Source organism: Nelumbo lutea, chromosome 3, assembly GCF_056320005.1.
Source record: "Nelumbo lutea isolate HS-2025 chromosome 3, American lotus-T2T, whole genome shotgun sequence".
Classification (NCBI taxonomy): Eukaryota; Viridiplantae; Streptophyta; class Magnoliopsida; order Proteales; family Nelumbonaceae; genus Nelumbo; species Nelumbo lutea.
The window spans coordinates 85,635,142-85,657,660 of NC_142686.1; the positions used below are offsets into that span (position 1 = coordinate 85,635,142).

A 22,519-nucleotide genomic window follows, 5' to 3' on the forward strand; every position below is an offset into this window, starting at 1 on the left:
TTTGGGTCAGAGCAGGAACCTCATCCCGAGAACGTAAAAGATAGACCCAAGAAAACCGGGTATGGTCATCAACAAACAGTAGAAAATATCTGTACCCACCCATAGAAGAGATATGATATGGCCCCCAAACATCAGTATGCACAATATCAAAACCGGGTATGGTCACAACTCTCACACCTCAACTTTGATAACTCAACAGACTCAAATAATGCAGGAAACAGACTCTTCAAAGACTTAAAAGACAAATGACCTAATCGGTTATGCCAAAGCATAACCGAACTCACAGACTGGGAAACAAAAGACTTCTTATCCACTGACTCCTCCCAACGAGAACTCTCTCCAAACAGATAGATCCCGTTCGTCTCACGGCCAGTCCTAATCACTTTCCTCGTCTCCAAATCCTGAAAAACACATCGGTCAGGGAAAAAGGTTACTGAACAGTTCATGTGTTTGGTAATACTACTAATTGAAAGCAAGTTAGTATCAAGCTTAGGAACATGCAAGACAGAAGATAAAGAGATAGTATCCGATAGCTTGATGTCCCCCTTGCCCGAAATGGGAACAAGAGAGCCATCAACAATGGTTACTCTATCTCGGCCAGAGGACAAGTGATAAGAAGTGAACAAAGATGGCAAGCTAGTCATATGGTCAGATGCACCTGAATCTATTACCTAGCAGTGATCAGTATTACCTGGAGCTGAAGCATGGTAAGCTGAGGCTCGAGTACCTGAATGTGCAAATGTAGATGTGGTAGGAGCTGATGGTGACTGAGATGGCTGAACTCCCAACTTCCTTTTCCAACTATATGAGGGCAGCCTGAACAACAGCTAAAGTCTCTAGGGATGTGCCCGATGAGGATGTTGAATCAGTGTTCACTGCCATATGAGCATTACCCTTCTTATTTCTTAGTTTTGCTGGGACCAAGTGAGGATGTAGCTTCCAACAAGTATCTTTTGTGTGCTTGAGTCACCCCCTGGCTTGGGTTTAATGGTTGTCAAGGTTGGGAAAGAGGGTTGAGGCCGCATCATGACTTTCCTCCTGATCTCTTCACTATGCACCAGGGAGTATGCTTGAGAGAGGGTCACACTATCTCTTGTCAATATCTGTTGTCGCACAATGTCATATTCTGAATTCAAACCAGCCAGAAACTCAAATACCCTATTCGTCTCGACTTGCTTTTTGTGAGTCTGTGCATCTTTGGGACTCTCCCACTCAAGGGTCTCTAGATGGTCAATTTCATGCCACAAGGATTTCAAGGTAGAGAAGTAGATAGAAATTGGCTTCTCTCCTTCGTTTAAGGCTGTTCACCTCACACTTCAGTTCATAGGCTCTAGCAACATTAAGGGGTTGGGAATAGGTTTCTTTCACAACATCCCATATCTCTTTGGCTGTCTTTGCCCACAAATAATTTCGGCTGATATGTGGCTGCATAGAATTACACAGCCATGCCATAACCAAATAGTTCTCTTGAACCCACTTGGTGTATGTTGGGTCCTCCTTGGAAGGTTCTTTCACATCTCCCAAGAGGTAACCCAGTTTTCCCCTTCTTCCAATAGCCATCATGGCTGATTGCGCCCACTCCAAATAATTTGACCCATCAAATCTCATAGTTGTAATCTGAAACCCGGTTTCAGATACACTACCATAACTGTGGTTTCCAAAACTACTTTCTCCTTGACCCTTAAACTCCATCTTTGATCAAGATTCAGTGGCTACAAACTGTTAGAGCAACTATACCAGAAAACAGAGTTAAACAAGCAAGTCTGAAATCTGATCCGAAACCAACACAAAACTGATCTGGTCTGAAACCAACCCAAATCTGATATGAAATCAATCGCTTATCACAGTATATGCAAGAAATCAACTCAAATCTGATCTGAAATCAATCGGCATGCACAATACCAGGCATGTACTGGCTAATATTCTCTACCCGGGCATCTCTTCAAGTATGCTAATATTCTCTCTGCTGCAAGAAGATGTGAAGTTCTAGGGGAGTGCATGTACTGGCTAACAACACTAATTGCATAGCTGATATCCGACCGAGTGAGGCAGAGATATAGAAGCTTTCCAACCAACCGTTGGAACATAACTTTGTCTTCAAGAGGCTTCCCACCCTCTGCACTAATCTTGTGATTTTGTTTGATGGGTGTATCAGCCGGCTTAACACCCAACTTTCCAGTTTCCGCCAACAGATCTAGAACATATTTTCTCTGAGAGATAAAAATCCCCTGCTTGGATCTAGCAACCTCAATACCCAAAAAATACCATAGTGCACCAAGATCTTTCACCTCAAACTCTTGATGAAGGAGCTATTTGAGGGACTCAATCTCATGACTGTCATTTCCTGTCACCACAATATCATCAACATATACTGCTAGTAGTGTCAGAGAGGACTCCACCCTCTTGATGAATAGTGTATGATCTGACTGGGCCTGTACATAACCAAACCTTCCAAGGGCTAATCTGAACCTATCAATCTGAGATGCTATTTTCTGAAATCACTACTGTGGGGCCCACAGCTGTGAGATCAAAATTAGGGTTTCAACTGTAGGTCTGAAGTAAGTGCTTAGCTGCACTCTCCAAGCAGTCCGCACAAGTGGGACTTGTCGTAGGGCAATATGAAACCCTAAAAACTAATCACCTTTGAAGAGGGGGGTTCGGCCCAACAGTCAAACCCTAGAAACAAACTTAAACACAGTTCGACAAGCCAAACCCTATGCCAAAGCATAGCCAAACCCAACAGTCCAACCTATCTCGACTGATTGCAGTCTCTGAAACTCAGTAAAAAAAACTTACTTATGTACTTCGGTTTACTGTCTTCTAGGGTTACCTGAACCTTGACCTTTGCTGCCTCTTCCTGATTACCAACTCTCTGCAAGCCGCGGCAAGTCTTCAACTGCTGCGAACCTCTCCTGGTAATCTCCAAGATTCAACCACCGAAAAACTTCTTCAAAGCTTCCATCCCTAGCTAGTCCTCATGTGGTCGGCTGGACTAGACACACATGAGAAGCCCTAGATAGGCTCTGATACCAAGTAGAAGATCAAGACTATAATCAATATTGAATCCTAATAGGTTTTAGGTTTGCAAAACAGAAGAAAAAAAGGGAGAAAGGAGAGAGAATAGAAGAGAAACAAGAGAACACAAGTTGTTGAAAGGAGGGGCAGATTCTTACAGATCTGCCACCGCCACTCTCTTAATATTTATAGGTTATGTTTAGTACATAATGGAAAGGACACATATGCCCTTGGTACTTACATAATAAATAAAGTAAATAAAAGCTGTAATAAATAACAACTAAATTAACAAACTGACTCAAATTGACACTACTATAACTGAAACAAATAACTACATTGCTGTCCTACGAACACAGTGGGGACCACTGTAGTGGGGCCCACATCAATGTTCTCTACACATTGAGTTCAGAAGTCATCCAATAACAGTATACTTTTCTTGCATCCACTTTTCATATGATGGATCCTCTTCCGGAGTAGCCTTTTTGCTCCCAGAGATAAAACCCCATTTGCCTCTACTACAAATATGAATTTTTAATGATTGTGACCAAGCCAGATAATTAGTTTCATCCAGCTTGACTGTGGTCACAGCTAGTAGAGAGTCTACAAAGCCTCTCGGAACTTGTCTGGATTCAGCAACATGCTTGTTTTCAAAGTCTGAGGAGTTCATCTTCTTAAATACTCCAAAAACGACTTCAAACAACTTCGAATAACAACAAAAGAAGATAGAATAGAAACTGTGTTGTGAGCCAACCTCTATGCAGCTGTACCAATAACTTGCGTCATACCCGGAAGCTGGGAGAAACAAAGAAAACTCAGCCACTCCTTGTAGACTTCACAGAATACCAATCCACTTGATTTGATCTTCAAGAAGAAGAATGAAAAGGCCTTAAGTCACTGAGCGCCCAGGTCAAACTCCTTGTGGGGCCTGCAATCAGATTTCTCCAAAAAATTAGGGTTTTGGGCAACACACTTGAATTTGTCAAGAGGATGACAAAACCAGTCTTCTTCTCTCCGGAAACCACTAATAACTAGGCTGAAATAGGTTTCTTTAACTATTCATACGATACAGTTCTCCATACACACCGTGTATGGGAAAAATGGTGAAAAAAAGGCAAAAAAACGAACCTGCTCTAATACCAAGAAGAAAAACAGCCTTTTGAGAAGAAAGGACTGTTTAGAAAGTTGCAAAAATTCAAAAGAAAGTAGTAGAAATCAGAGTTCAAGTGGAGAGAAGAAGAAGGTGGCGGCAACTTGGGTTCAGAGAGAGATTTTCGAACATAATCTCTTCTCTTACTCCCTTAATTCTATTTCATTAAGTTAAACTTTAGTAATTTACAGAGAAGTCCCTAGTTGGGCAGAAAATTAAAAAGACATAACATAAGAAAGAATAAAGCCCATATTAAGGCCCATTACAGCAAAGAACATAAAAGATAAAAAAAGGATAAACAGCCTATGGGCCATTCGGCCCATCTTCTCTACAGTTATTAAATATGAACATATAGAAGGTGTTGAGGAGAGACTAGTAATAGAAAATATAACTAGTGTTAAAAATAGCATAAACTTTTGAAAAATTTGAACTATAGAAGTGAAAGAGGCACTAAAAAAGGTGAGAGAGAATTGCTAGGATCTGATGGTATTCCAATAGAAGTATGAAAAGATATGGGAGAGATAGGCTTATAGTGGCTAACTAAGCTTTTAAATAAGATCAATGTTTTAAAAGCGCAAAGCACAAAAAAGGTGCAGATGTCAATTTGCGCTTGAGGCGTGTGATAGAACAAGAATTAGAAGAAATTGATGTCTTTCTATTGAGAAAGTAGTACATATATATACAACCTTATAGATACTAAAAAGGAAGAAAATCATACAGCCTTGCAGATACAAAAAGGAAGAAAAACATACAGCCTTACAGATACAAAAAAGGATGAAAATCATACAGCCTTATAGATACTAAAATAGGAAGAAAATCAAAGAAAGAATAATTCCTATAATCAAGTTATTCCTAATTGAGCTAATACTACATATTTACAGCCTATAATTTCGTAACACTCCCCCTCAAGATGGAACATAGATGTCAATCATGCCCAACTTGTTACAAATATAAGAAATTCGAGCTCCATTAAGAGCTTTTGTAAAGATATCTCCTAACTGCTCTCCAGTCTTCACATATGCTATAGAGATCAAGTTTTGTTGAATTTTCTCACGAACGAAATGACAGTCTATCTCGATATGTTTAGTTCGTTCATGAAAAACTGGATTCGAAGCAATATGAATCGCAACTTGATTATCGCACCATAGCTTCGCTGGAACTAAAACTTTAAGACCGGCCTCAGTTAAGAGTTGAGAAACCCACATAACCTCACACGAAGCTTGTGCCATTGCTCTATACTCAGATTCTACACTAGATCGCGACACCACATTTTGCTTCTTACTCTTCCACGAAACTAGATTACCACCAACGAAAACACAATAGCCAGTAGTGGGCCTTCGATCAATCTTGGAACTTGCCCAGTCTGCATCAGAAAAACACTCAATGTTACTGTGACCATGATTCCGATACAGTATCCCCCGTCCAGGAGCTCCTTTCAAGTAACACAAGATTTGTTCTAAGGTTGCCCAATGATGCACTGTAGGAGAGGACATAAATTGACTTACAATACTAACTGAGTAAGCAATGTCTAGACGAGTCACTGTGAGATAGTTCAACTTTCCAACTAATCTTCTATATCGTTCAGAATCATCAAAAGCATCTCCATCCTTTGTGAGTTGCTGGTTAGGAAGCATTGGAGTACTGCATGGTTTGACTCCCAGTTTCCCAGTTTCTGTTAACAGGTCCAAAACATACTTCCTCTGAGACAGGAAAATGCCTCTTTTACTCCTTGCCACCTCAATCCCCAAGAAGTATTTTAGGTGCCCCAAATCTTTAGTATTGAACTGGCTCTACAAGAAGGATTTCAAGGATGAGATTCCCTTCGTGTCACTCCCAGTGATAACAATATCGTCTACATATACAAGTAGAATGATGGCAAATGTGGACTGCTTATAGAAAGCAGTATGGTCAGATTTGCACTTCCTCGTCCCAAACCTCTCTACTACCTGACTGAATTTTCCAAACCAAGCTCGAGGACTCTGTTTTAGTCCATACAACGATTTTTGAAGACGACAAACTTTCCTAGACTCCCCTTGAGCAACAAACCCAGGTGGTTGCTCCATATAAAACCTCCTCCTGAAGAACTCTATGCAGGAAAGCATTTTTAATATCAAGCTGGTAAAGTGGCCAATCATATGTAGCTGCCAGAGAAATAAATAATCGAACTGAAGTCAATTTTGCCACAGGGGAGAAAGTATCAAAATAGTCCACTCCATATGTCTGTGCATAGCCTTTGGCCACCAGGCGAGCCTTTAGGCAAGCCACTGATCCATCAGAATTAAATTTGACTGCAAATACCCACTTGCATCCAACCGCTTTTTTACCAACAGGTAAATCGACTAGATCCCAAGTACCATTCTCAGTCAAGGCATTCATTTCCCCAAGCATGGCATCACGCCACCCAGGATGGGATAAAGCCTGGTGAACAGTTTTGGGAATCCCTACAGAATCATGAGAGGCAACAAACAAACAAGAAGTAGAGGACAAACGATCATAGGTAACATAAAAGGAAATTGGATAAGTACATTGACGTTTACCTTTCCGAAGAGCAATAGGTAGATCAATATCACTAGGCATTGGATCTGATGACGAAGAAGAGACCGGTGCTGGACTTGTCACAGGAGGATTAGGTCGTCGAGAATAGACTTGAGTAATAGGTAGTTTTGGTTGAGAAGGTGGTGGTGGGGGTATTGGAACAACACTAGCGTTTGGACCGGTGACATGATACACTAGTAGATCATCATCCTCTTGTGGACACAGGTGTGGATGGAGCAGTAAAGAAAGGAAGATGTTCATGGAATGTAACATCAGCTGACACAAGGTACCTGTTCAAGAGAGTAGAAAAACACCTGTACCCTTTTTGGAGACGAGAGTATCCCAAGAAGACACATTTTAATGACTTGGGGTCCAATTTGGAAACCTGCGGACGAACATCACGAACAAAACAAGAACATCCAAAGATACGAGGTTCAATAGGAAACACAGATTTATTAGGAAACAGAATCTTATAAGAGATCTGATCATTTAGAACAGTGGAAGGCATGCGATTAATCAAAAAACACGCTGTAGAAATAGCATCAGCCCAAAACTGTTTAGGAACATGTGTTTGAAATAAAAGAGCCCTGGCAGTTTCAAGAAGATGCCTATTTTTTCTCTCAGCCATTCCATTTTGAGATGGAGTATCAACACAACATGATTGATGGAGAATTCCATTCTGAGTCATATAAGTCTGGAAGGAATCGGAGAAATATTCTTTGGCATTATCACTTCGCAATGTTTGTACAGACACATCAAACTGGGTTTTTATTTCAGCACAAAAGGTTTTAAAATGTGAAAGCAACTCAGAACGAGATTTCATTAAATAAAGCCAAGTCATACGAGAAAAATCATCCACAAAGGTAACAAAATATCGAAATCCAGTCTTAGACATAATAGGACAAGGTCCCCAAACATCTGAATGTATTAACTCAAAAGCATGACTAGCCCTTTTATTAACTCGAGAAACAGACGATAGACGATGATGTTTTGCAAACTGACAAGACTCACAATCTAAAGAAGATACATCATGAAACTGAGGAGATAACTTCTTTAACAAAGGTAAAGATGGATGCCCCAACCGACAATGAGCTTCAAAAGGAGATAAAGTACTGGAACAGACAATTGTCTGAGGTTCCTGGGTATCCAAAATGTACAGACCTCCTGATTCTCTTCCTTTACCAATAATCCTCTTTGTCATAAGATCCTGAAACAGACAATGATCAGGAAAGAATGAGATACAACAGTTAAGAGTACGAGTGAGTTTGCTAATAGATACCAAATTAAAAGAAAATTATGGTAAACTCAATACAGATGACAAAGAAAGTGTTGGTGTGGGATTGATAGTGCTAGAACCAAGGACAGAAGAAATAGAACCATCTGCTAAGGTGACTGAAGAAGGAAAAGTGTGATTGGAAAGTGGAAAAGAGACTAGGATTACCTGTCATATGATCTGTTGCACCAGAATCAATGACCCATTGAGAGGAAGAAGAAAGAAGACATGTATTGGTTTTACCTGACTCAGCAAGGGCAGTGATGGACTGAGAGGAGTTCTTTAATGCCTTTCGTATACTCATCTGCAGAAATTGTAATGGTCTGATTTGACGATGGATGAGGAGCATCACTCGTAGTTATAACATGAGCTGACTGAGACCCAGAAGACTTCTGGTTTTTCTTTAGCAATTTCTGGCAAGTCCTTTTAGTGTGTCTTGGTTCATGACAATAGTAGCAAACTACTCCCCCTGTGGCCTGAGTTCCAACATTCCAACCACTATTACTGCCACCTCTGCTACTATTCTGAGAATGAGACTGGCCAGTTGATCCACTATTTTAACTGACAAGTGCACTAGGTTGTTGTACAGGTGAGGTATGGGAACCAGTATCTGTACGAAGGACCCTAGTAAAGACCTCTTTTAAACAGGTAACCTCAGGATTAGACAAAATCTGTGACTTAGCACCATCAAATTGAGGATTAAGGCCAGCCAGAAAACTCATAATAGCCATCTGTTCACGTTGAGTCTGCTGAACTTTGATATCAGTACTGAAAGGTAACAAGGTGTTCAATTCTTCATAAGTGCGCTTGAAATTCATGAAATAGGTCTAAAGAGACTGGTCCTGTTGTTCAGCCCGATAAAATGTCTTGCAAACATAAAAAATACGGGAAATATTTTCTTTACCAGAGAATAGAAAAGCCAAATATTCTATTAGTTCTTTTACAAACTCACAGTGAGAGACATGACCGACGTACTCATTCTCAATAGAATTGCGGATTTGCAATAACAATTGAGCATCAATCCTTAGCCATTCAGTGTGGGTCTCATCAGTAGGAGGGTCCTTAGTCAGATGGTTGTCCTTAGAGATACTCCGTAAATACAAACGAACAGTCTTACTCCAGTCTAAATAATTAGTTTCGTTTAGTTTTTGTTCAGTGATCTTAGACAGAATGGGGATAACACTAGGCATAGCCAAGTTCTTTTGTTCAACCGCCATCATAAACACAGGAAAATAAACTTTTAACAACCAGCAAAGCCAATAAAATCGAATCGGCAACAGATGTAACACCCAAACAGCAAGAAACCACAACTGGCAGCACCGAAATATCAACTGTATAAAAAGAACAGAGAAGAAAGACTTTCTTGATGGGCAAACAAACACCACAGGAGTAACACTGAGGCTGCTGTGCTACTCTCTGACCTGTTGCAGACTTGAAAGCCCTCTCCCGATCGAAGTGAAGAAGAGATGGGTGAAGGTGGATAGGCCGATCTGGGATTCCGCTTCCATTGGTAGGGGCGGTGAGATGCAGATGTCACTCGGAATGGGTGACCTAGAGATCGCAGCTGCTGCTCACTTGGGCAGCAGAGGGAAGAAAACCAGAAATTAGTTTCAGACTGGAATTGGTGTCTCCAGCTCTGATACCATGTGATAGAACAAGAATTAGAAGAAATTGATGTCTTTCTATTGAGAAAGTAGTACATATATATACAACCTTGTAGATGCTAAAAAGGAAGAAAATCAAACAGCCTTGCAGATACAAAAAAGGAAGAAAATCATACAGCCTTGTAGATACTAAAATAGGAAGAAAATCAAAGAAAGAATAATTCCTATAATCAAGCTATTCCTAATTGGGCTAATACTACATATTTACAGCCTATAATTTCGTAACAAGGCGCAAGGCGCAAGGCGAGGTGCGTGTCTTTTTGAAGCAAGGTGCAAAAATACAAAAAAAAGCTAAAAAATAAAAAAATGTCAGAAAATTCAAAAAAATGCTAAAAAAAATATTAAACGTAATATTAATATAAATGTTTTAAAAAACCTATTATCTAAAACTAAAATACATAAACATAAGATGAAAACCATATTCAAATGAGAATTGAAAAATAAAATCAAACATATAAAACATTTTCAATCATGTAAAACCTCTAATCTCTTTTTTCACTCAATTGCATTACTTCAAGTAGCTAATGTAATGTAAAACATATTACATTCTTGTTTCTATGAGCCGCCTTTGTGCTACGCCCCTCGAGGCAAGCCCAAACAAGTCCATGTTAGGTGTTAAGTTCTTAGCTCTCACACAAAAAATAATGAATTTATAATTTTAATTGCTTTTTAAGAAAATATTTTATTAGGATGAATGAATGGACAACATTAGCAAATAGGGGGTTCTCAGAGCACGCTTGGGCTGAGGTGCAAGGCATAGTATGGTGAGGTGCACCAGGCGTGCACCTTGGACCTAGGCGAGGCGCATACCCTAAAATGCGCCTCGCCTGTGCGCCTAGAGGTGCACCTTTTAAATCACTGTGTAGAGAACACTGATGTGGGCCCCATTGCAGTGGTCCCCACTGTGTTCGTAGGACAACAACAGTTATAGTAGTGTCAGTTTGAGTTAGTTTGCTAATTCAGCTGTTATTTATTTCAGTTTTATTTACTTTCTTTATTATGTAAGTACCAAGGGCAGATGTGTCCTTTCATCATGTACTAAACATAAACCTATAAATATTAAGAGAGTGGCAGCGGCAGATCTGTTAGAATCAGTCCCTCCTTTCAGCAACTTGTGTTCTCTTGCTTCTCTTCTATTCTCTCCTTTTCTCTCATCTTCTCTTCTGTTTTACAAACCTAAAACCTTTTAGGATTCAAGACTGATTACAGTCTTGATCTTCTTCATGGTATCAGAGCCTATCTAGGGCTTCTCATGTGTATCTAGTCAGCCGACCACATGAGAACTAGCTAGGGCTGGAAGTTTTGAAGAAGTTTTTCGGCGGCTGAATCTTGGAGATTACCAGGAGAGGTTCGTAGCAGTTGAAGACTAGTCACAGCCTGCAGAGAGTTGGTAATCAGGAAGAGGCAGCGAAGGTTAGGGTTCAAGTAACCCTAGAAGACAGTACACTGAAGGCAGGTAATCAGTAAGTAAGTTTGTTTCTTTACTGATTTTTAGAGATTGCAATCAGCCGAGATAGGTTGGACCTATCTAGAAAGAGGGGCCGAACTGTGTTCAAGTTTGCTCTAGGGTTTGGCTTGCCGAACTGTGATTAAGTTTGTGTCTAGGGTTTGATTGTTGGGCCGAACCCTCCTCTTCAAAGGGGATTAGTTTTTAGGGTTTCACAGTGCCCTACGACAAGTCCCACTGGTGTGGACTGCTTGGAGAGTGCAGCTGAGCACTTTAGTGATTTCAGATCACTAATTTTCCTCAAACCTACAGTTGAAACCCTATTTCAGAGAACAACATCTCAGATTGATAGGCGATTGATTTCAGATCAGTTTTGTGTTGGTATTCCTGATCGGATCAGACAAGTTTCAGATCACATCGGTTTTGTGTTGGTATTTCTGATCGGATCAGATCGGTTTCAGATCAGATCAGTTTTGGATCAGCTTTCAGCTTTCAGATCAATTCTTTTCTTGTAAGTCATTTACTTTTCTAAGAAAAGATAGGTTAAAGTGATCTTGCGGCAAGCCCTAGTGCTGGACTGAACCTTGTGATCTACCTAGAGCTGTCCTCAGGTTTATTGTTGGCATTGATCAGATTCTAGGGTTTCATATTAACCCTACTGCAAGTCTATCTATACAGTACTGACTAGATTATGCAACTGAATTGATCACTTTAAGGACTGATTAAGACCCTAATTCTGCAAAGGAATATCAGACCTCCTTCTAAGTTGTTTTTCAGAGTTTTTTGGGGTTTTCGAACTCTCTTAAAGGGGTTAGAGCTCTACGGACAGCCACTGTTGTGTTTGTTTGTTGGTTTCATATCAGAGTTATCCCAGTTGTGCACATACACTGTGAATACAAATCAGGCCTATACTGTTTTTGGTTGTGATTGGTAGTCCAAGTGCTGTTTTAAGACTTGACCGAGATGGAATTTAAAAATCAGGCAGAAGGCAGCTTTGGGAGCATCAGTTATGGTAGTGTTTCTGAGATGGGTTGTCAGCTTACAACCACAAATTCAGGTACTCTAGCTTCAGCCTACCATGCCTTTGCTCCAGGTACTACTGAACCTTGTTGGGTAATAGATTCAGGTGCATCCGACCACATGACTAGCTTGCCTTCATTGTTTACCTCTTACCATTTGTCATGTTTACCTCTTACCATTTGTCATTTGGTAGGGATAGAGTATCTATTGCAGATGGCTCCCTGATTCCTATTTTTGGGAAGGGGGACATTAAGTTATCAGATACGATCTCCTTGTCTTCTGTCTTACATGTTCCTAAGCTTAATACTAACCTCCTTTCAGTCAGTAGTATTACCAAACACATGAACTGCTCAGTAACTTTCTTCCCTGACTGGTGTGTTTTTCAGGACCTGGAGACAAAAAAGGTGATTGGGACTGGCCGTGAGACGAATGGAATCTATCTGCTCGGGGAGAGTTCTCGTCGGGAAGAGTCAGTGAGTAAGAGGTCACTTGTTTCCCAGAGTGTGAGTTCGGTTATGCTTTGGCATAACCGATTGGGTCATTTGTCTTTTCGATCCTTAAAGAGTTTGTTTCCTACTTTGTTTGAGTCTGTTGAGTTGTCCCAGTTGCAATGTGAAAGCTGTGAGTTTGTTAAACATTGTAGAAGCTCTTATTCATTGAGTGATAAAAGGAATAATCGTCCTTTTGATCTCGTGCATACGGATGTTTGGGGGCCATATCACATTCCTTCTATGGGTGGGTACAAATATTTTTTGTTATTTGTTGATGACCATACCCGGTTTTCTTGGGTTTATCTTATGCGTTCACGAGATGAGGTTCCCGCCCTGACCCAAAACTTTCACCAAATGATCCTAACCCAGTTTGATGCCAAGATTAAAGTTCTTAGATCTGATAATGCAAAGGAGTACTTTGCTAAGTCATTGGCATCTTACCTTCTTACTCATGGGGTTATCCATCAGAGCTCTTGCCCTCATACACCTCAGCAGAATGGGGTTGCAGAAAGGAAGAATAGGCACATCTTGGAGGTGGCTAGAAGTCTTATGTTTGCCTCCAATGTCCCTATTTGCTTTTGGGGTGATGCTATCGTCACGGCGGTCTATCTTATTTATCGGATTCCTTCCCGGGTTCTTGATTTGCGATCTCCTTTGTCCCTTCTATACCCACATGAGGAGCTGTTTTCTATTCCCCTTAAGACATTCGGTTGTACCTGCTTTGTTCAGCTTCTCGGACCCCATCACTCGAAGTTTGAACCCAAGGCCTCCAAATGCATTTTCCTTGGTTATGCATGAACTCAAAAGGGGTATTGCTGCTATGATCCTATCTCAGGGAGGAAGTTCATCTCCATGGATGTCACTTTCTTTGAGGAGACACCCTATTATCCTCGGGTTTCTCCTCAGGGGGAGAGCAGTGAGAGTGGGGTAGTTCCTTTACCTATTCCATTGGGTGATGGAAGCTGCAATGGTGAGGGTGGTCAGAGGGATCAGGAGTTGAGGGTCTATCACAGGCGGTGCAGGCAGGTTGATCCCGATCATCAGCAGTCCAGGCCAGCTCCAATCTCATCTACGGCTCCAGGTCCAGGCATTACAGTCCCAGGACCCACAGAGACTTCTTCTATTGTTTCCATTTCACCTCCTACAGATGACCTTGATCTTCCGATTGCAGTCCGTAAAGGGAAACGACATTGTACCACATCTACAGTTTCCCATTTTTTATCCTATGAGCGCCTATCACCTACCTACAGGTCCTACCTTAGTTCCATTTCCAATGTCCCTATTCCAAAAGAGGCTCTATCAGTCCCGGAGTGGAGAGGTGCAATGCAAGTTGAAATGGATACCCTGTTGAAAAATAACACCTGGGAGCTAGTTGACTTACCCAAAGGAAAGAAACCAGTTGGATGCAGATGGGTATTTACTGTAAAGCACAATGCAGATGGTTCCATTGAGAGGTACAAAGCTTGGCTAGTTGCAAAAGGGTTCACTCAGACTTATGGTATAGATTACTTGGAGACGTTTGCCCCGGTAGCCAAGATGACCACCATTCGGGTTTTATTATCTCTTGCAGCAAGCCACACGTGGCCTTTGTATCAAATGGATGTTAAAAATGCCTTCCTGAATGGGGACTTGCAGGAAGAGGTTTACATGCAGTTGCCTCCTGGATACTATGATACAGAGACAGGTATGAAGCAGTCACCTAGAGCCTGGTTTGATAGGTTCAGATTAGCCCTTGGAAGGTTTGGTTATGTACAGGCCCAGTCAGATCATACACTATTCATCAAGAGGGTGGAGTCCTCTCTGACACTACTAGCAGTATATGTTGATGATATTGTGGTGACAGGAAATGACAGTCATGAGATTGAGTCCCTCAAATAGCTCCTTCATCAAGAGTTTGAGGTGAAAGTTCTTGGTGCACTATGGTATTTTTTGGGTATTGAGGTTGCTAGATCTAAACAGGGGATCTTTTTCTCACAGAGGAAATATGTTTTAGATCTGTTGGCTGAAACTGGAAAGCTGGGTGTCAAACCTGCAGATACACCCATTGAACAGAACCATAGGATTAGTGCAGAGAGTGGAGAGCTGCTTGAAGACAAAGTTATGTTCCAGCGGTTAGTGGGAAAGCTCCTATATCTGTGCCTCACTCAGCCAGATATCAGTTATGCAGTTAGTGTTGTCAGTCAGTACATGCATTCTCCTAGAACCACGCACCTTCTAGCAGCAGAAAGAATACTAGCATACTTGAAGAGATGCCCGGGTAGAGGTATACTGTTCAAGAACAATAACCACATGAAGGTGGAGGCCTATACGGATGCCGATTGGGCTGGGAGTTTTGATGACAGACGGTCTACCTCAGGATATTGTGCCCTTGTGGGAGGAAACCTTGTCTCTTGGAGAAGTAAGAAGCAAAGTGTTGTCTCCCGGTCGAGTGCTGAAGCAGAATACAGGTCCATGGCCAACGGAGTGGCTGAAATCCTATGGCTAAGATCTCTACTTGAGGAGTTGGGTATTGAGTATAAGAAGCCTCTGATGCTATATTGTGATAATCAAGCAGCCATTAATATAGCACATAATCCAGTGCAGCATGACAGAACCAAACATATCGAAGTTGATCGACATTTTGTGCGAGAAAGAGTTATGTCACAAGAAGTGTCTTCCGTACATCACATCCAATATGCAGCTCGCGGATATCCTCACCAAGGCTGTACCAAGGAAGAAGTTAGAGACAGACCTATCCAAGTTGGGCATGATAGATATCTACTCCCAACTTGAGGGGGAGTGTAGAGAACACTGATGTGGGCCCCACTGCAGTGGTCCCCACTGTGTTCGTAGGACAGCAGCAGTTATAGTAGTGTCAATTTGAGTTAGTTTGCTAATTCAGCTGTTATTTATTTCAGCTTTTATTTACTTTATTTATTATGTAAGTACTAAGGGCAGATGTGTCCTTTCATCATGTACTAAACATAAACCTATAAATATTAAGAGAGTGGCGGCGGCAGATCTGTTAGAATCAGTCCCTCCTTTCAGCAACTTGTGTTCTCTTGCTTCTCTTCTATTCTCTCATTTTCTCTCATCTTCTCTTCTGTTTTACAAACCTAAAACCTTTTAGGATTCAAGACTGATTACATTCTTGATCTTCTTCACACTGAATAAGATAATGATAGAAAAGAAGATATCAGATGATTGCAGAAAGAGTAGTGTGGGTGCCTATATGTAATAACAAAGGCTACATACAAAGTTTTTATTTATTTATTGATAGAAAAGAGGAGCTAAACAAGATGGGGGTAGCTCTTCCACAAGAATCAAAAAGAAAAAAAAAATAAGGCGATATACAAAATTGTAATAAGATGGTTTTGTCATGGGCATAGAAGACCATTAACAACACCTGTAAGAACAACTGATTTGTTACAAGTTCAAGGGGGCTAAAAGGGCAAGGGGTGGACTAAAAAGAACATGGGTAGAATTAGTAAGAAATGGTTTTAGTGCCAATAATTTGACAATGGATATGACATTAAACAGAATGGACCGGCGAAACAGGATTCATGTAGCTGACCCCATATAGTTGGGATAAGGCTTGGATGATGATGAACTGAATCTAATCATATGGGGCTATGCCCCTTATCATAGATGCTATGTCCGTCCCAACCTGATCCATGATCGTCCCTATTTCTTCCAATCTGTAATTCCATATCTTGGCTTATTCAGCCTGAATTTGTATATCTTCAATAAAGAAAAATGTCTGTAAACTAAGTGTTCAACATATTTCTTTTATTGCTTTGTTGTAGTCTATCTTAACTTATTTATGATTTTGCATCAATTTCTTAAATTTAGAAGATATCTTTCTTTTCATCAACCAGTCAGCACCTCACCACATTGATAACACTGTGGAAATGCTCAGTATCATTTGTTTACATACATGTTTTTGTCGCTTATCTTTCGTAATCAAAAGCATTTCTTATTGCATGTATATGTAGAAAACATGGAATTCCCATACGTATTTCTTGTTGCATGTATTTTCTGTTAAATTTCTGACACTTGAGTTACCATGGTTGCTGTTTTTGGCAAAACTTAACTACCAAAAATTTCCATAGGAAGAAAATGCTAGATTATATATCACGACATAATATCTTTGTCAATGTCTTTTACCACCTATTATCAATAAAAAAATCTTCTTCCTAGAGGTGCAACTTGGGCGGGCCCAACCTGAACATGATTTGATTCAACTTGAATTTTTGCATGGGTTGGGCCTGAGCTTTAGGGCTGCAGTCTGGGCTTGGGCCAAAAAACTCAGGTTTGACCTAAGCTTGGAATGGGCTTGGGTTGAGGTCTCAGGTAGGCTGAGCCCGACCTGGGCCTGATCCAATTTGAGCCTGCCTGAAAACGCATATACATATATGAATTATATTTATACAAAAATATCTTTTTTTTCAATTATATATACATGTGTACATGCTCATTTGTAAATGAAATTTGTACATATTTTGAATCAATTCTACTCTTAAATTGGTCCATAAAGCCCATAAAAGATGGCTATATAAAAATAAATACATAAATTCTTTCAAACCCAACTAACCTGCCCCAGTCCAACTAATTTAGCCTGATCCAACCCAAGCTTGATCCCAAGTCAAGTTGTGTTGTGTTAAGCTTAGGTTAGAGCAGGTCCGAGTGTGAGGTTTGCACCTTTAGGTTTGGGCCTGGGTTGGTTGACCTTCAACCTGACCCAACCCGCCTGAGTTGCACCCCTACTTCCACCTTTTGTTACCTAAAATGTTAAACTCTTAAAATTCTAATGTTTCCCCCTTTTCTTTAAACATTCTATAACAAAGCAATATATCTGCTTAAGTTTTATGAGTTTACCCCATTTTGGTACATGAGATTACTCTTCTTGATACTAACTAAATTAAGAAAAAAAGCAGGTGATAACTAATTACCCAAGAAAGAAAATTTTGAAAAATCATACTAATTGTACCCCAACAACAACAAAATCCCCACAGAAAACTAGCTCAAGAACGTATTCACCAGAATGTTAGACATCCTTAACACATTTTACAATTTATAAAATATCATACATGAACAAAAACTTAAACTGTGACCCAAAACCACACCCCAAAAACAAGATCATGACTAGTTCTTTTCTAAAATGTTCAGCAGTCACTCATCATCTTCTTACACAAATGTCACCTCAGACTATCTACTAGGGCTGTTCATAAAATTTTATAAACTGACCAAACCAGACCGATTTAACCCGAGACGGTTGGTTATAAAAAATTCAGTTGGTTTTGGTTTGGAAAATAGAAGAACCAAGAATTCGGTTTGGTTGCAGTTTATAGCTTTGAAACCTGACCAACCTCTTTCTCCTCAGTCCACTGACCTCTTTCAATTCCCAAAAAATGCTAAAATGCAGAAAACATAAAAGTAAAAAAATACACTGTAGACTGTGCAAGAAACAAGACTCAACGCCCCTGTCACTCTCACAATCTAATCAAAGTACAGCGATTGTTTACCCATTCCAGTATTCTTATTAGTTTAGTTTATGTTTTGAATTTTTTTTCTTTCTTCAAACCTTTTAGTTTTATGATGCTTGATTAATATAAAAGGCAAAGTCTCTTCTCTCCTCAAACCTTTTACTTCCTCAGTTAATGTAAAAGTCTTAATCATAAACTATAGTTGTGCAAGTGTTCGATGTTTGACAGTTGTTAAGTTCATTGAAAAAAGAGATAAACAAAGGAACACATACAAAGAATATGCAAAAAATGTCAGAAAACAAAATGCCAGTTCGCCAGATTGAGGTAACAATTGAAAGTTGCAGTCGGTGTAATTCTAAAATCGAAACTGATACCAATGTAACAATACCTTACAGTTGGCTTTCACATATTACCGATTGGTTTTGGTTGGCTGCAAAGTCAACATGAAAATTTTGGTTCAGTTGACAATATAAAGTGAAACCGAACCGAACCAAAGCGCTAATATCTACCTCCCTTCTTCTACCTGAGCTCCTCCAATCCTCATTTTACAATCCTTACCCTTTAGACTAACATTCTCCAAATCTCTATCATCAAACCAAACCCTCTTGGATTAATTCAGCTTCTTACTTTCTCATGAGAATGGAATCTTAATCTACAATAAAACAGACTGATGAATCTCTGCCATTCTCTCTTTCTTCTAATTCTGAAAACATCTTTCTCAACAACAAAATTTATATACACCTTTTTATTTGCTATAGCAAATTACTAGTCTAGGAGGCTCAAGATGGTGAGGAAAATTATCTCTTAATTTTCTGACATGTGTCTCAACTTTTGAAATATATCCTGCATATATGTACCACCCAAACTGCAGACATATTGTCTCCCCTTAAGTTTTTTTTTTTTTTTTTCACTTGTTTTAGTTAGCAATTAAATATTCTTTTTGAGTGTGCAGTGTTACAGGAGATTGATGCTGCCAAAAGTTGGCCTTGTAGGAGTGGCCATATACCAAATACTCTTCGCTTTGATCCTTTGACATCCCAAACCAGTGGGCTTTTTGTTGCGAAGTTCACAAAATTGGCATCTTAGTCAAGGTTTTCTATTCTATACCAGTTGTCACATAAATATGTTTCTCCATCATCATCATTATCATCATCATCATTATTATGTTTTATTGGTGATTTCTAGTGACATGTCGTGTTGCATAAATTCTCCTAATAGATGATGTGTCAATAGTAGCGGGCATCCACAGATTCCAATACCCAATGGATTCTTGAGCGGCATTTCTAAATAATATTTATTTAGCATTCTTTCTTTTTTTATTTGACAGAAATGAACAGATAATGTACACAATAAATGCCAAAATTACTATAATATGTTATTAAGGCTCTGTTTGTTTGCAGTGCAGATCCGAGCCAGATAAAATTTTGTACCCGGTTCAGTTTTGCATCCTTGTGTTTGTAACTATCATTTGCACTCCTATCAGATGCAAAATTTGCATTTTTTGTCTCATTTGCACTCACTGGCACTGCAAATTTTGCATCTAAAAGCTGATGCAATGTTTGTACCACCTTCCTCCTACCTTAATTCTCTTTCATATAAAGTGGGGAGTGGGGGCCACATCATTTTTCTTCTTAGTTCCTCCAAAACAAATAATCTTCCTCCTGCCTCCATTCTTTTTCATATAAAGTGGGGACCACATCATTTTACTTCCTATTTTGATTCTCATACACAAATAAGACAAGCCAAATCTAAAGCAAAAGTAAACCAGAATTTACACTAGGTCTGTCAACGGGTCGGGTCTAGGTAGAACCAGTTCCTGAGCCGATTATCGGGACTAAATCACAGACCCAGAACTGTCCCAGTTAGTAGTCATTATTTAAACAATGACTTAAAATTTGATAATATAACCCTAATAAAAATACTAAATTATTTATATGTTAATAAATTAAACATTTTTAACTAATATTATCTTATTTATTATTTATCAAATTTACCATTTCAAACATAAAATATGATAAAAATTATAAGAAAATTAAGAAAATATTATATATATTTAATAAAATAATTGATTCCAGTTTGAATCGTTTTGGAACAGGCAAGAACTAGAATGACCCAATTATTAATCGGGACAAAATCATGTTACCAGAACCATTATAATTGATTGGTTCGGTCAGTTCAGGTCCGTTGAGTAGATCTGACCCATTGACAGCCCTAACTTACACCAAGCCCATTTGCACTGCTATGCATTTATGCCAGGGCAAATGAAATTCAGACAGCAAACAAACTTGGCCTAAGTAATAAAAACTTTTAAACCTTTTTCTGTAGGTATATGATGTTAGAGTCCAAAAGCATATAGACTATTCTAAAAATATATGCTTCTCTATGGTTGTGTTCTAGAGTCCTTATTTTTTGATCTTACCAAGCTAGACTCCCAAACATGTCTTAGATTAATGTTAAAATCCAAAAACATGTAGACTATTTTAAAAATTTATGCTTTTATATAGTTGTGTTCTAGAGTCATTTTTTGGTCTCACCAAGTTGGATTCCTGAACATGCGTTAAATTCTGATTCCCATGGCTCTGTCCATGCAACATAGCTATGCTCCGTGCTTATAGCTGCATGCACTCTAGCATCTTTTGTAAATGGTATCTGATTTGTTCTTTATCATAATTCTTTTCCCAAAAATATTTGTAGATCATTCATCTTTCGAAGTACAATTTCACTTGAAAACCACCAAAGAAGTACCATTGGTTTCCTACAACTTCCAGGGGTACGTAGTATCCAATATCTGGGATTAACAATGGAGTTTAAACAAAGGGAATGAAAAATGGATCTTCAGGCAGAACATGTTATCCCTATAAAGAGGCTTACAACAAGCATTACCAACTAGATGAGGGCAACAAAGAATGACTCTCCAGACTTTTATTTTATTTCTACTTTTAGACTTTTGTATCATAATATGATCATTCTTCATATTTTATATGCAAGTTAAGTTGATGCTACTTGAGGAACTTGAATGGATCCATTGAACAATGCGAGTATGTAGCTCTTTTTTTAATTTTTTTTTATTTATTTCTTTGTACACAAGTACAGTGGTAAGTAGGTCAGTGACAAGGGAGAACCTTGCTGAAGAACATTGTTACCTTGTGGCTTCACGAGTTTAGTACTGCTTACATCAGGGAAAGTAAATATTAAGAGTGCTAAAGCTTTAATAGACCCAAGTCCCATCCCATGTTAGCTTGTTGTGCTGGTATGCCACCGTAGTTGTATACCTTTCACTTAAAGGTCTACATATAAACTGCTTTCTGTAACTGAAGAAAATCCAATAATTAGATTCCCGAACTAACTATTCGACATGGTGCAGGTCTGTTTATGTAACTTGATAATGAGTAAAGGTTTTGGGAGTATTCATAAAAAAATTCCCTGCTTAAAATCTTCTTTAGGTTCAGTCTCTTCTCTCCACCTGTAACATTGTAGCATCATCTCTTGGCTGAGGTATAGGCTACAAAGCAAAACAAAATGGAGATCCAAGAAGAGAAGCCTTTTTGCAAGGGAGATTAATTCATTCTCAAGTGTGTTATCAGTGGCTTCTGTTTTTTTTTTTTTTTTAAAGATTGTAGAGCTTGTTAATGTCCTCAATTGCTGAAGGGCAAGAGAGCATGTTTAGTGGTTTTCGCAAAATTCACATGTGACAGCATCATCTTTAAATGTATAACTTTACAAATCTTGCTGGAAATAAGAGTTGTTCCCAATATTACCACTACTTCCATTTTGAGCAAGTATTAAGGGTGTGGGGATTCCCTCATCATGTGGTGGTTGCGTTTGTTACCTTGGTTGGCTTAATGGGGAGGGAAATTTGCTGGTTAAGTGTCCTTTGTGGAACTTATTGAAGAAGTCTTTCTTTTGGTTGATAAATTTAGCAGTGGATTATAGAAGTCTGTTATATCATTGCACTAGTCCTTTGTAAGGGATAGCTTGTTGGTGAATTAAACCACTGGTCAATTTCTTCAACGGTGATGAAGGAAAGTTAATTTGTGTTGATTTTTGAATGGGAGGAATAAAATGGTTGAAATTGATGAATACAACCTTAATAGGAAAATGCTTGTGGAGGTTCAGTACTCAACCAAATGGATTATGGAGACAGATTATTGAGGAGACAGTCAAATGTAATGGCTTCTATGATTGATTGATTGTTCCATTTGGAGATGCGTGCAAAAATTCCATGGTAGCTTTCTCACAGGGATTAAATTGAAAGTGTAGGTATAGGGGGCAGAATAAGCTTCTGGAGAGACATCTGGTGTGAAAACAGGCATTGATGGAAAGATTCCCACCTCTATTCATCCTAGCTGACAATAGAGAAGCACAGGTAGAAGATTTCTGTGAGACCATTGGGAATGTGGCAACTTGGTGCCCTTCTTTGAGAGGATCTAACTACTTTAAGCCGGGTGAAAGAGATGCAAGA

At 39.3% G+C, this 22,519-nt stretch overlaps 1 protein-coding gene across 5 annotated transcripts in view; it reads left to right on the forward strand.

Moving 5' to 3' along the window:
- LOC148866175 (S-adenosyl-L-methionine-dependent methyltransferases superfamily protein) overlaps nt 1-21,278 on the forward strand; it is a 90,139-nt gene extending 68,861 nt beyond the window's left edge. For all 5 annotated transcript variants that reach the window (XR_016108942.1, XM_088974398.1, XM_088974399.1 and 2 more), the window contains 2 exons: nt 19,010-19,148; nt 20,752-21,278. Coding sequence is in view for 4 of the 5 variants with exons in the window: in XM_088974398.1 (XP_088830524.1) it covers nt 19,010-19,143 (134 nt within the window). In the remaining variant the exon portion in view is untranslated. The remainder of the gene's footprint in view (nt 1-19,009; nt 19,149-20,751) is intronic.
- The last annotated feature ends 1,241 nt before the right edge of the window (nt 21,279-22,519 follow it).